This window comes from Python bivittatus, unplaced genomic scaffold (assembly GCF_059951505.1).
Source record: "Python bivittatus isolate LINGU-HERP-01145 unplaced genomic scaffold, Pbiv_v1 ctg000390_np1212, whole genome shotgun sequence".
Classification (NCBI taxonomy): Eukaryota; Metazoa; Chordata; class Lepidosauria; order Squamata; family Pythonidae; genus Python; species Python bivittatus.
Window position 1 is genome coordinate 2087853 of NW_028277070.1, and position 12358 is coordinate 2100210.

General features: G+C 51.1%; 1 protein-coding gene across 4 annotated transcripts in view; it reads left to right on the forward strand.

The window, feature by feature from the left end:
- AIFM3 (AIF family member 3) overlaps nucleotides 1-12358 on the forward strand; it is a 49664-nt gene that overhangs the window by 27498 nt on the left and 9808 nt on the right. For all 4 annotated transcript variants that reach the window (XM_088143834.1, XM_088143833.1, XM_088143836.1 and 1 more), the window contains exons 7-16: nucleotides 1079-1123; nucleotides 2686-2782; nucleotides 3261-3373; nucleotides 4345-4431; nucleotides 4811-4902; nucleotides 8491-8621; nucleotides 9049-9164; nucleotides 9288-9359; nucleotides 10172-10235; nucleotides 11489-11565. In XM_088143834.1, coding sequence (XP_087999960.1) covers nucleotides 1079-1123; nucleotides 2686-2782; nucleotides 3261-3373; nucleotides 4345-4431; nucleotides 4811-4902; nucleotides 8491-8621; nucleotides 9049-9164; nucleotides 9288-9359; nucleotides 10172-10235; nucleotides 11489-11565 — 894 coding nt within the window. The remainder of the gene's footprint in view (nucleotides 1-1078; nucleotides 1124-2685; nucleotides 2783-3260; nucleotides 3374-4344; nucleotides 4432-4810; nucleotides 4903-8490; nucleotides 8622-9048; nucleotides 9165-9287; nucleotides 9360-10171; nucleotides 10236-11488; nucleotides 11566-12358) is intronic.

Here is a 12358-nt window from a genome sequence, read left to right on the forward strand (position 1 = left end):
CTGGGAATCTGCAGCAATCCGCTGAATTTGCAGGGCTTCAGAGAAATTGCCTCCTTAAGTGTATTGATTTGAGTTCCTGGCAAACATCCCAGCAAGTCACTCCTTTTAATCTCTAGAGCAATGTTTCTCAACCTGGGCAACTTGAAGATGTGTGGACTTCAACTCCCAGAATTCCTCGTTGAAGTCCACACATCTTCAAGTCACCAAGGTTGAGGAACTCTGCTCTAGACCATGAATAGTTTACAGACTTGGACTCCTTTGATTGGGGGCTATCAAGGACCTTTGACTGGGTTCCCCTTACACACCTGACCAGGTCAACTACATCTACAGGCGAAGACAGGATGGGACAAGAAGGAGACCGTTTGGACCCCAAACAATATCAGAGGAGCCCAACTCGGCCCTGTCAGTCCTCCAAGTCAATGAGAGGAGTTACAGAGGGGCTGAGAGGAGAAGGCACTCTACACAAAACACACTTCCCCACCCTAACTGGCTGCAGTGCCCAAGCCACACCACACACACACATACACACACACACACTGCCTCCTTGTCAGAGGCCATGGACATAACAAAGCCTTACCCAAAGGCGCCTAAGGAGCTCTGACCAGGATAGCAGCTGATGGGGTCCCACAAATGCCTTACTCCAAGTGGAACTCTTCTGGTTTCCTTCCAAGGTTTCTGGATGTTGCCAGAGGGAGCAGTGCTGGGGGCCAGTTCATATTCTCATTTCTCTGGCCTTACTCGTACAATCCTAGGGTTGGAGGGGATGTTAGGGGTCATGCAGCCCACCCCCACAACTCAGCGCAGGATCCAGGGAGCAGCTTTGACAGATGACCATCCAGCCTCTGGTGGAAGGTTTCCAATGCAGGAGAAGCCACCATGGATCCTCCGCCCTCAGGCATATCCCTGCTTGGTCAAGATGGGCATTCTTCTCTAGGCCTCCTTCATAATTTTTCTCCGATAAGACAACTTGCTTTTTATTTGGCGGGGCGGGTTGTTTAGGTTTATAATGATTAAATGCTTATTTTAATGAGGGGAGAAGTTGCATGAGGAAACATGAAGACATTCTTTCTAATCCTAGGTGAAAATTGAGAAGGAGAAAGTGTACATTCGAGCAAGCAAGCAGGTGAGCTGTAGGGTCCATTCCCCCCCCCTCACAGTGCCAAATGCCCCAGCACAGCCCCCAGGGCATTTATTCTTCAGTGGGGCTGGCAGGAACAGAAGGCTGGTGGTTCTGGTCGGGTCTGCCGAGGGGCACACGCATGCGCTGGCCACTTGTAGTGGGGCACTGTAGGAGCAAGCTGTGTTTGTCTTGGGGCACCTTTTCAGATTAACATCTTTGGTTAAAAGGCGTGAGCTTTTGTGAGCCGCAGCGCCGTTCATCAGATGCGCTCCGTTGCACCTGAAGTGGGCTGTAGCTCATGACAGCTACAGATGCCTTTTAGGGACGTTGGTGAGATGGAACGGGTGCCAGCAGACTCCTTTCGGCGGATAGTGGAACCCGGAGCGAGGTTCACACAGTTTGCCAACCTTAAGCCAGGCTTAACAAATCACAACTGCTGTGTTCACCTTGGACTGCAGTCAGTTCAGTTCGCTAGTTTGCTGTGTCCAACGCCACCATGGGATGGCCTGCAAAAGGAGAGTTCCCTTCTGCCCAGCATTTCCTAGACAAACCCGACATTCAGGCCCTGAACACACTGTTCAGCCAGAATCTAAAAGGAGCAAAGGTGCCTGGGGTTGGTGGTTTGTCCTTAAAGAGGCGGAAGAAAAGCCATGCCCCCTCTTCCCCTTCCGCATTCGCCCCCTCTCCGAGTCTCTTGCCAAGCGCTCCCTCTTCTCTCCTGCTCGTGGCCTCCTTTCCACGCGCATCCCTGCACTTTCTGCTTTTTTGCGCCGCCCTCCTCGGCCCCTCCGTCTCCCCGCCACAGCCTGCTCCCAGCTGCTTTCCTTTTTCTCACCCACCTGCTTCCTGCCTGGGTCCCTCCACAGAAGCAGCTGTGATGGCATCCTGATATCCCCCAAGCCTTCTGACCTCCTAAGGGCCCCTAGAGGTATCTTTGCCAGGGACCCCGCATTGTTTAGGGTGCTGCACTGATTAATCTGCGTGCTGTTTCTACCTGTCCTGCCTGAACTGGCAGGAAGGGCACGGTCTGGGTACTGTTGGCTGGAGAGTGCTGGCTGGGGGGGCCCAGAAGGAGAGCCTTTTCCGTCGTGGCACCCACCCTTTGGAACATCTTCCCCTCTGAGATGAGATTGGCCCCGTCCCTGTTGGCCTTTTGTAAGGCCTTGAAAACTCAGAGCCCGTCTCCTGGCTGTGTGGATGACTGGTTAGATAATGCCCGGCTGATATGTGTTTTATTTTTATTTTCTACTTTTTCTGTTGTGTATTTTATGTCTTTTATTTATTTTATTGTAAGCCACCTAGAGTCACATAAAAAGAAGATGGGTGGCTGTATAAATCAGATAGATAAATACATGCGTGTGCGTAGCAGCCTTTCCCAGCCTGGGGGCCTTCAACTCCCAGAATCCCAAGAGAGGTGGACTTCAGCTCCCAGATTCCCCCCACTAGCATGAGAATTCTGGGTGTTGAAGTCCACCTCTCTGGACGGCACCCTGGCTGGAGGAGTGGGGATCAGGCTGTTGCACGTTTCAGTTTGGGACTGACGGTAGCCTCTTCTCGGCCCCCAGGCCCTTCAGGCTCAGAAGCGGACTAAGGTGATGGCGAAATGCATCTCGCTGAGCAACTACAGCATCAGCAGCACCAATGTGCTCATCATTGGGGCAGGTATGCCTGAGGGACAGGAGGCGCCCAAGGGTGGAGCTCTCGGCCGGGGGGTAGGAAGGGTGTCCCCTGGGGGCTCCTCTGCATGGCTCAGGGAGCAGAGATGTTCCCTCCATCCCTTCAGATGCCCAAACCGAATCCGGTTTTACCCAGATTTTCAGACAATTGTGGAAGAATCGGTGCCTCTGCGATTGGATGCTCTGGTGGCGAGCATCCAATCGCAGAGGCACCGATTCAGTGATGCAGACAGACTTTCTAATTTATTCTGAAAAATCCATTCAGTCGGGGATTCCGCTGAACTGCTTTTGGATTAAATCTCCAGACTGAATAGTTGCCCAGCCCAATTCCAGCTGGAGTTGTGCCTTTCCCATTTCCTGGGAGCCTAATGATTTGTTCTGGGCGGAGGGTGGAGATGACTTAATAGGGAATTCCCAGCCCGAAAAGGAAGGGTGCTTCCTCAGACAGTCTTGTCCTCTGGCAGGTCCTGCTGGGCTGGTGTGTGCAGAGACGCTGCGCCAAGAGGGCTTCTCGGACAGGATTGTGATGTGCACAATTGATCGACATTTGCCCTATGACAGGCCCAAGCTGAGCAAGGTCAGTACTATACCATGAATTTCTCCCAGGCTTTCCTGAGAGCAACGTGTAGCTGCTGTATCCACCAGCCTTTGGCAACCGCTGAGAGTTGACCCCCCATGGTGCTCCTTTTAAACGAAACAGAATTCCTTTTCATGCAGTTCATGGATGTCCATGTAACCTGTTAATCATGGATTTAAGGGCAGAGTTGGGGTCCTCTGCTAAACCTCTGCTCATTCTTCTAAAAATGACCCAAGTTAACATGGAAGCTACCCCCATCTCTAGTGCTCCTGGCTCAGGTCAAGCAGCCCAAATGGTGCTCCTTCCAGAGCTGAGCTCAGACACTGGTCTGTCCCTCTGCAAGGCTCTCTTGGAAGCCACCCAGGTGGCCTTCAAGCAGTCTTCCTGTAATCGTCTGTGGGAATGACCTTGGGAGACAGGAGGAAGAGTCACAGACTAGGCAACAGTCAGATAAGAGACCGCAGAACCTGCAAAAGGAATGGGGGTGTAGCAAAGTCTCAGAAGGGACCCTCCCTAATTTCTTACACTATAAAGGTGAGGGGGGAGAGATGCACTTTCACACTTGTAAGATTCTGTTAATGTAACCTTACAATAAAGTTAGAGCTAGCACTTCTGGTTGTGCTTCTTGTCTAGACTACCTTGCAAGGCTGACATCAATCTTGCAAGTCTGAAAGTACATCTCTCCCCCCTCACTGTTACATCCAAGATACTAGGGAGGGCCCCTTCTGAGACATTTGCCACACTCACATTCCTTCTGCGGGCTCAGCAGCCTCTTATCTGACCGTTGACTAGTCTGTGGCTGTTCCTCCTGTCTCCCAAGGTCATTCCCACACATCATTACACTTCCTTAGTGAAACCCTCTAGGCGGATGTGGGACTACAACTCCCAGAACTCCTGGCCAGCCTAACACACACCTGGAAGGCTTGCAAGGAGTATAAACTCCAAGAACAAAACTGGCTTCTGCTTTCTAGTCAATGGATTCCCACGCTGACCAGATCGCTCTGCGTCCTAAAGAATTCTTCCGCATGAACGACATTGAGGTCCTGACCGAAATGCAGGTGAGGGTCTGTCTCTGTGGGAGGAGGGAATTTCAAAGAATGCCTTGGCCCTGCTGCATGACGTGGGAAGGCAGAGTCAGTGTGCCATGCGGACTCGAAAAGGGACTTCATTAGCCAGCCATTAACCAGAGAGGGTTTGGTTTAACCCAGCCTTTGAGAGGTGCTCTACCAAACCAGAACCTGTGGAAGCATTCCATCACGTAGCTGGTTTCATCTCCATGGGGGGGACTAAAATGGTGCAGGATGGGTGGAGTTGGCTCCCTGAACACTGTCCACAGTGTGGATTTAATGTGTGTGTGTTTGTTTGTGGATTGCTCTGATAGTAAAGAAGAAGAACAGCTAAGAAATTACTGTTAATGACCCATCAATACTGTTTCAGGTGGTGGCAGTAGATGTCAAGAACAAGACGGCCATTTTCAAGGATGGGTTTAAGATGGAGTACAACAAGCTGCTTCTTGCAACAGGAAACACGTAAGTGGCAGCAGAAGGTTTTGCACCTAGTGTGGATGTCTTGTTTGTCAGGCGGGGGTCACTTTTTGCACCCCGAATGACAAAAAATGCTGTGGTGTCTTAAAGATGAATCAGTTGACTGAAGCGTAAGATTTCATGACACATAATCTTCTTCCTCAGATGCACCAAAGTGAGTCCTGTGAGAGGAGAGGTGTGAGAGGAGAGGGGAGAGGCATCGTTGCTTTAGAGCAGGGGGGTCAACCCACCATCCCCCACCAACCAAGATTGTTCTGCTGAAATTTTGTGATAAAAAGGCTGAATTTTAGTGACACTGTCTTTTACCTCCCCTCCTCCCCAATTACAGATGGAAATGAGATTATTCTTCCCCCATCAAAATGGTAGTTTTTCAAGCCAATGTTGGCCTGTTTGGGGAGGATGCAAAAACTTTCTGAAAGGCAAACAGCTGCCACCTCCATCTTTCAATCCCATTTCCCCTGAAAGACAGCCAGGAGTTGGTCCTTAGCCCCACTCGCCCAGAAGAAGTACTGAAAAAAATCCAGCCTCATCCTCCCCAGTGGTGATACCAACCTTTGGATGGATGGATGGATGGATGGATGGATGGATGGATGGATGGGAGGGAGGCTGCCTCGGGGCCGTGTTTCCTCTCACGCGGCCTGTTGCTGCTCTAGAGAAGGACCGGAAGAGACTCCACGCTTCGATGAGGCAGGAGACATGGTTTCACTTCATACATGAGGATGATCTCTCTCTTCTAGAATTCATAAAATGAATACCATGGGAGTTGTTCTTGATAAAAGTGGTCCATGAACGGCACTTTGAGGATCTAGTGGAGAAGGTCAAGATAACCCTGGCTGGACTCCTCCAGCTCCTCTTCCAGGGTCTGCATTTAGCAGAACCCAACATGCAAGTCAGAGCAAGCCCACGAAGAGTACTGTCTCTGGAGAGAGGTGCTCAGGGTCCAGCAGGAGAAATCAGGCCCCTGCAGGAAGTGACAGACGGAAAGCCTGCACCCCTGAACTTTCTGCTCTGGGGAGGGATGGGGAAAGAAGAAGGAAGGACTTGATTCCTCCTGGGGGAAGAACCGAAGCAGGAAGGGAAAATGGGGCAAAGTCACAGAAAGGAGACCTTCGCTTCCTATCTCAACTCTGCGGGCTCCTCCTGCAGTCGCCGGTTGAGAGGTGCAGAGAGTCGGTGTTTCTGGATCTCCATCGCCAAGGGGATCGGAGACCGAAGGGCCTGGGGAGGTGAAAGGGGTCTTCCAGATGTGAGGTTGGCGTCCTTTGTTCTTCCTATGGAGCGGTTGGCTGCTCTGTGCCCTGTGGAGCGTGGAGAGCTTGGCAGAAATGGCATTGAATGCTGTTGTGGTTGGAAGGGAGTTGCTGAAAGAGCCTGGGTGGCTACGGGTCAGCGGGGTCCTGTCCCTCCTTTGAGCCATCAGGAATCGGGCCAGAATGCACGGCTGTCTTGTGACTTCCCCATAGGTAGACCCACTTGGTGCTTCTATAATCCACAGTTCAGCTTAATATGTTTCAGTTACCGCTGGGTGCCAAGGCTGAACTACATTTTTGGGCCAACGGCCACACCTGGGCTCATTCCAACAAGTGGGTGGAGCCGAGGCACAGAAGTGGGCGGGGCCAGGAGAGAGACATGAGATAAGGCAGAGGCTTTTAAGCTTCTGGAGGGCAGATTCTGACTGAATGTTAGGAAAATCCTCTGAAGGGAAGAGAAGTTCAACCGCTGACCCAGAGCGGAGGTGGGCTCCAGAGGAGGCTGAACACCTGTCTCTCGGGATTGCTTTAATATGGATCTGTGTCCCCTTCCAGCTCTAGGATGCTGTGAAAACAAAATTTGATGAAATTTAACTCAGAGTCAGATTAATTTAATTGGAATTTAATTTTAAATGCCACTATGTATACCTAAGCAGATCATTTCCCGTGTATTTAATTACTTTGCCTTGAAACGGCGGTGGTGAAATATTCTTAGGAGGCACAGTAATGGTTTGGCTTTTAGATCCGGCAATTTTGCGTTTGCAGCGGGCATTTGGCAGTATCTGCAGCAAACGGGGGGACATGCAGAGGATGACGTGTGTGATGATGTCATCACGCCATTGCAGATTTGCATCCTGACACCTGATGCAAATACATAATTTGCAGCATTCACATGATGGCATCACCCAAATGCCTCCCTCCCCCATTGCAGGCACCCATGCTGGCAACTGGTGCAAAACAGAAATTGAGTGATTTTTGAAGTGTGGTAGTTAGTATTTTGCACGAATATGCACTAGAGCTCGATATCTAATCAACAACCTGATTATATTTTAAGTTGGCTTCCTTCACTAATTGGCAGCATAATTTATTTATTTATTCTTAAACCATTTATAAGGCTACCCAGTTCGGACCATGCGATTCCGGGCAGTGTATAAAAGGGAAAAGCGAAGACCCCCCCCCCGGCAATTAACCAATACAACATATCTCATTAACTCACTCAGACAATAAAATGGCAATCAGAACTGAAATTTTCCGGTTATAGCTCACCCAGACCTTGAGAGCCAGGTCTTAACCGCCTTTCTAAAGGCTTGCAGGGAGCCCCGGCCTCTGGCCCCTGGTCTGTGGCCTCCAGAGCCTCCTAGAACTATATTCCCGACATTGGGCAGCAAATTTTTTTGAATTTTTTTTACTTATTTCTGGAGGGGAAACAATTAAGGTGCATTTACACCTTTGGATTGGGTTAAAAGAGGTCAAGATAAAGGATTCCTCAAGTTAAATTCCCCTCTGGCTGACTGTGATGGGCACGTCGATGTTGTTCTCTTGGCAAGGGTATGAAGTGGGTTGACATCGCCTTCCAGGGTGTTCTTCAGTTTCCCAGTGGAAGTAGCCTAGCCCAGTCATGTGTGGCCATCCCTCAAAAGATCTGAGAAGCTATCTCCCCTTCAACCAAAGTCCCCCTCCCAAATCACACGAGGCCTAATTCAGGATGAATTAGGGACCGTGAACATTAACCTGGGAGAGAATACGATTTCTAGTTGCCCAAATGCTCCTCAGCCCTGCAGGAAAGTAAGCCCTACTGGCTGTTCACACAGCCCACTTCAGCTTCCAACGGGAGGGGATCTCTGTAGCTCAGAGACCCTCTGTGGACTCCTCGGTGTCTCTGAGCTTGGCGGTCTGCACACCCCACCCTCCCTCGCACTGACGATGTTCCCTAGTTGGGCAGTGAAACGTCTGCAGGCAAAGCTCAGAGACTCCGCTTAATCTTCTTATTGAATTAACCGACTGGGGGGTTCACACAACAGATTAATGTTAAGAACCGCGGTTAATCCCAATCTATTTTAGACATTGTAGGAGGAGAGCGTGTTAGCGCATGGTGGCAGAAAATCAGGAGGCGTCTCGGAGCCCCTTTTCCGCCTGGCCAATGTGATAAAAGCTGGCTTTTACTCAGATTGGGTAGCCCGGCTCCTGGCCTTTTCCTGATCCATCTTTGGTTCAGGTTTGTCTGAGGTGGGCCCGGGAATAAGGAGGCTCTCTCCCCGGCAGATGTTTGACTTTCAGAGAGTTCCTCTGCCTGACCTTGCCTTCCCCCAATCTGTCTTTCCAGACCCAAAACGCTCAGCTGCAAAGGCAAAGAAGTGGAGAACGTTTTTACCATCCGGACTGTGGAGGACGCCAACCGGGTGGTCAAAGTGGCCGCCGGCAAAAATGCGGTGGTGGTGGGCGCCTCTTTCCTCGGTGAGCCAAGGCTGCGTGGCCCGCCTCAGATGCTGAGCGGTGTTATAACGCGGTTTGTTTAGCCTGAGTTTAGCGTGCCGTGGGAACCGACCATCGTGGTTTACGGCTTAGCGTGCAGAGCCCGTTCTGCTGCTTGCAGTTGATTGTATGAGCCATGATTAAGGAAAACATGGTTTAGTGCAATGTGTGAACCCAGGCTAAGTATCCCTTGAGAATTAGGTACCCCTCTGCGCCTGTTGTCTTTTCCTCTTTTCGCGCCCGCCCCTGGCCCGGCCGGGGTAGCCCTGCTCCAGCAGAGGGATCTTCCACTTCGCGCTGCACCAGCCCCCAGGCTCCCCGCCCCGAGCCCCGGCTCAGCTTTCCGGTTTTCCAGGGATCTTTTGCACCACGGCCCCGTAACGGCCCTGTCCCCCCCGGTGTTTTCCAGGGATGGAGGTGGCTGCTTACCTTTCGGAGAAGGCTCACTCGGTCTCTGTGGTGGAGCTGGAAGAAGTGCCCTTCAAGAAGTCCTTTGGGGAGAAGGTTGGACGCGCCCTCATGAAGGCAAGGCAGTGGCCGGGGTGGGGTGGGGGGCGATTCGGGGAGGGCCAGGCCTTATTTTGCGGGCCAGCTGGGAGCGTTCTTCCAGAGCTCAGCCTTCTCTCCCCTTCCTTTCCTCTCGGACAGATGTTTGAAAACAACCGAGTGAAATTCTACATGCAGACCGAAGTGTCAGAGCTGCGGGAACAGGAGGGCAAGGTAGAGTTTGGCTGAGGCTTTGGGGCCCGCGAGCCCCTCCACGGAGCCTCACGGTTGGAGGGGGCAGGCCGAGGGGGGAGCCGGTTCTTTGCAAGCTTTTGAACAAGCAGCTGAGTGAAAAAGCTCTTTTTTTGTGTTTTTGCAAAGACGGGAAACCTGCAGCTGTCCAGGTGGGGGAGCCAGTTCTCTAGAAGGGGTGCTTGGTTCATCCCTGCAGCCTCCTGGTCTTTTTGGGTTCGGGGGGAGAAAAGAAGGTGTGAAGAAAGTCAGGGTCAAGGAGAGAACAGAGCCCTTCCTCAGCTTTGCCAGCTGGTGGGCTACTCTGTTCCAGCACATCCCCAACCTCACCCTGTCCAAATGTGATTTGACTGCCACTCCCATCAGCCACAGCCCTTGCAGCCAAATCCAGAAGCCCTCTAGCCCTCCACTGGACTCATCTGGACAGCGTAGGATTCTGCACATGCACAGAGTGAGGAAGGCCACAGCTGTGGAGGCACTGCCCGCGGGGCTCCCTTCACAAGACACCTGGCAACTTCCTTGAACCCGGGCCGGAGAGGAGGGGAGGCACAGCCGCTCTGGGGAGGCTGCCTGACCTCCTCGCAGACCTTTTTCACCACCCAGAGCTCAGGAGGGGGCCAGGATCCTTCTGTTGCAAACGGCCCAGCCACACCCATCAACCCCAGGGCGGGGCGGAGAGCCTTCCCATCCAGCGCCTTCTTTTCTGGCTTCACAGGCAAGCAGGAGTGGGTCAAAGAAACCAAAAGTGAAATGTTATTGTTCTTTATTTTGTTGCATTTTGCATTTCCCCAAAGCTAAAGGAGGTGGTGCTGAAAAGCGGAAAGGTTCTCCGGGCAGACGTCTGCGTCATCGGCATAGGTGAGTGGCTGGGGGGCTATTGGGGCATCCTCTGAGCGGAATCGAGGAGGTCAAGATGGCGCCATGGTTGCACAATCGAAGCCCCTCTCACTTTTTACGTGTGTCCCAGGCTTTGACCCGTTGGTCATGGCCACCAACTTGACTTTTTTGATAACCCTCCTGTGGATGTCCTTGAGTGCTCCTGCTTTGAGGACCCTTCTTTGAGCTTTCTGGAATGACAGCCCCTCTTTTTACCATGCAGCTCTCTTTGTCCACCAGGGGGCAGTACGTAGCTGACTTGCCGAGTTTGAAAAAAAGCCACTTGGTGGGTACTTGGATGGGGGACCACTTGGAAATTCTAGGGCTATGGACTAAACTGGAAAGGAGGCCGTGGCAAAATACTTTGGTATAATCGCCAAGAAATTTGTCCATGAAATAAGTCACAGGACTCAGTGAGAAAGAGTCAGAAGAGAGACTGTAGCTGACATTGGCTGGGCCACAAAAGCTATGTGGGTCAGACCTGGTCAATACTTGGATGGGAGACTACTAGGGCAGTAGACTAGACTGGGAGGCCGAAGATGAAGAAAGACAAACCACCGTCGTAATGCCAGGAAAGAGAGCCCATTTGGTCTGGTGGTGAAGGCTCCAGGCTCGATGGAATCCCCTGCTTTTTGTCTGAAATGTTTGTATTTGTGGAAAAGAGAAAAAGTGAGGTATTTAATTTTTTAAAAAAGGCCTTTAGCTATGACAGAGACATCCTTGTGCTGGATAATTATCTGATGTGATAGAAACTGGGGTCTACTGAAGCCATGAGAAATTGCGAGAAGGAAACGGTGGTGTGATGGAGGAGCCCGTAGAGTGCTTGTCTTTGGCAGCAGTGCCCAGGAGCATTGTGGGGCAGATCGATGAGCCTTATTTTATTTATTTAAAGCATGTTTAATTCCCTTTTCCACCAAAAAGCCAGGACACCCTCCATTCCAACCACCACCAAAAGACAGTTACAAGTTAAAAATTGACACATGAAAGGAAAAAGAGAGGAGGAGGGAAGAGGAAAAAAACTTACAACAGAGCACCAATTGGTCACTGGGACTTAAACTTGTATTGTCTCAAGTTTATATGGACAGTCTATTCTTATATGGTTTATAATGTGGATAGAGTTGCCACGGGTAATTTGCACTTGGTTATTGGTCCTTTCCATTGTTCAAATAAGGGAGGCTGGGGCTGGGGGTCAAGAGCCCCTCCCACTGACAGTGGCACTCTTCTTTTCGGTGCAGGAGCCACTCCAGCTACCGGATTCTTGAAGCAGAGCGGCGTCCATCTCGACTCTAAAGGTTACATTGTGGTGAACAAGGTAGAACCAGCAAAACATGGGGAAGAGCCAAGGGGTTGGGTGGCCAGTCAAGAACCGGACATTTGGAAGTGATTGAGACAAGATGGCTTAGGGTTAGGGTTAGGGTTAGGGTTAGGGTTAGGGTTAGGGTTAGGGTTAGGGTTAGGGTTAGGGTTAGGGTTAGGGTTAGGGTTAGGGTTAGGGTTAGGGTTAGGGTTAGGGTTAGGGTTAGGGTTAGGCTCACCCTAACCCCAACCCCAACCGCAACCCTAACCCTCTCCATCCATCCATCCATCCATCCATCCATCCATCCATCCATCCATCTCAAATCTTCAAGTGAAATCTAGAACCTGATTTTTTCCCAAGTTAAATCTTGAAGTGGTTTGGTTCTATGTGGATCTCTGTTCTTCCCATTTGAAATTATTTGGATAGAAGTGAGGGGATGAGGGTGCTGAGAGAAGACCACAGCCTCACTCAGCTGGGTGGGCTGAAAGGATGGCCTAGCTCTAGAATTCTTGGAGCAACAGGGTAGTTGCTGGGGCTGCAAGTATGCGATTGAAGCCCCAACCTTTTCACATGATCCTTGTTTTGAGATCCACTAGAGCAGGGTTCCTCAACCGTGGCAACTTTAAGACAGGTGGACTTCAACTCCCAGAATTCCCCAGCCAGCCTTGCTGGCTGGGGAATTCTGGGAGTTGAAGTCCACCTGTCTTAAAGTTGCCAAGGTTGAGGAGCCCTGCATCAGAGCATCTCTGACAGATAACTACCAGCCTCTGCTTGAAGACTCCATGGAAGGAGAATACACCACGTCATA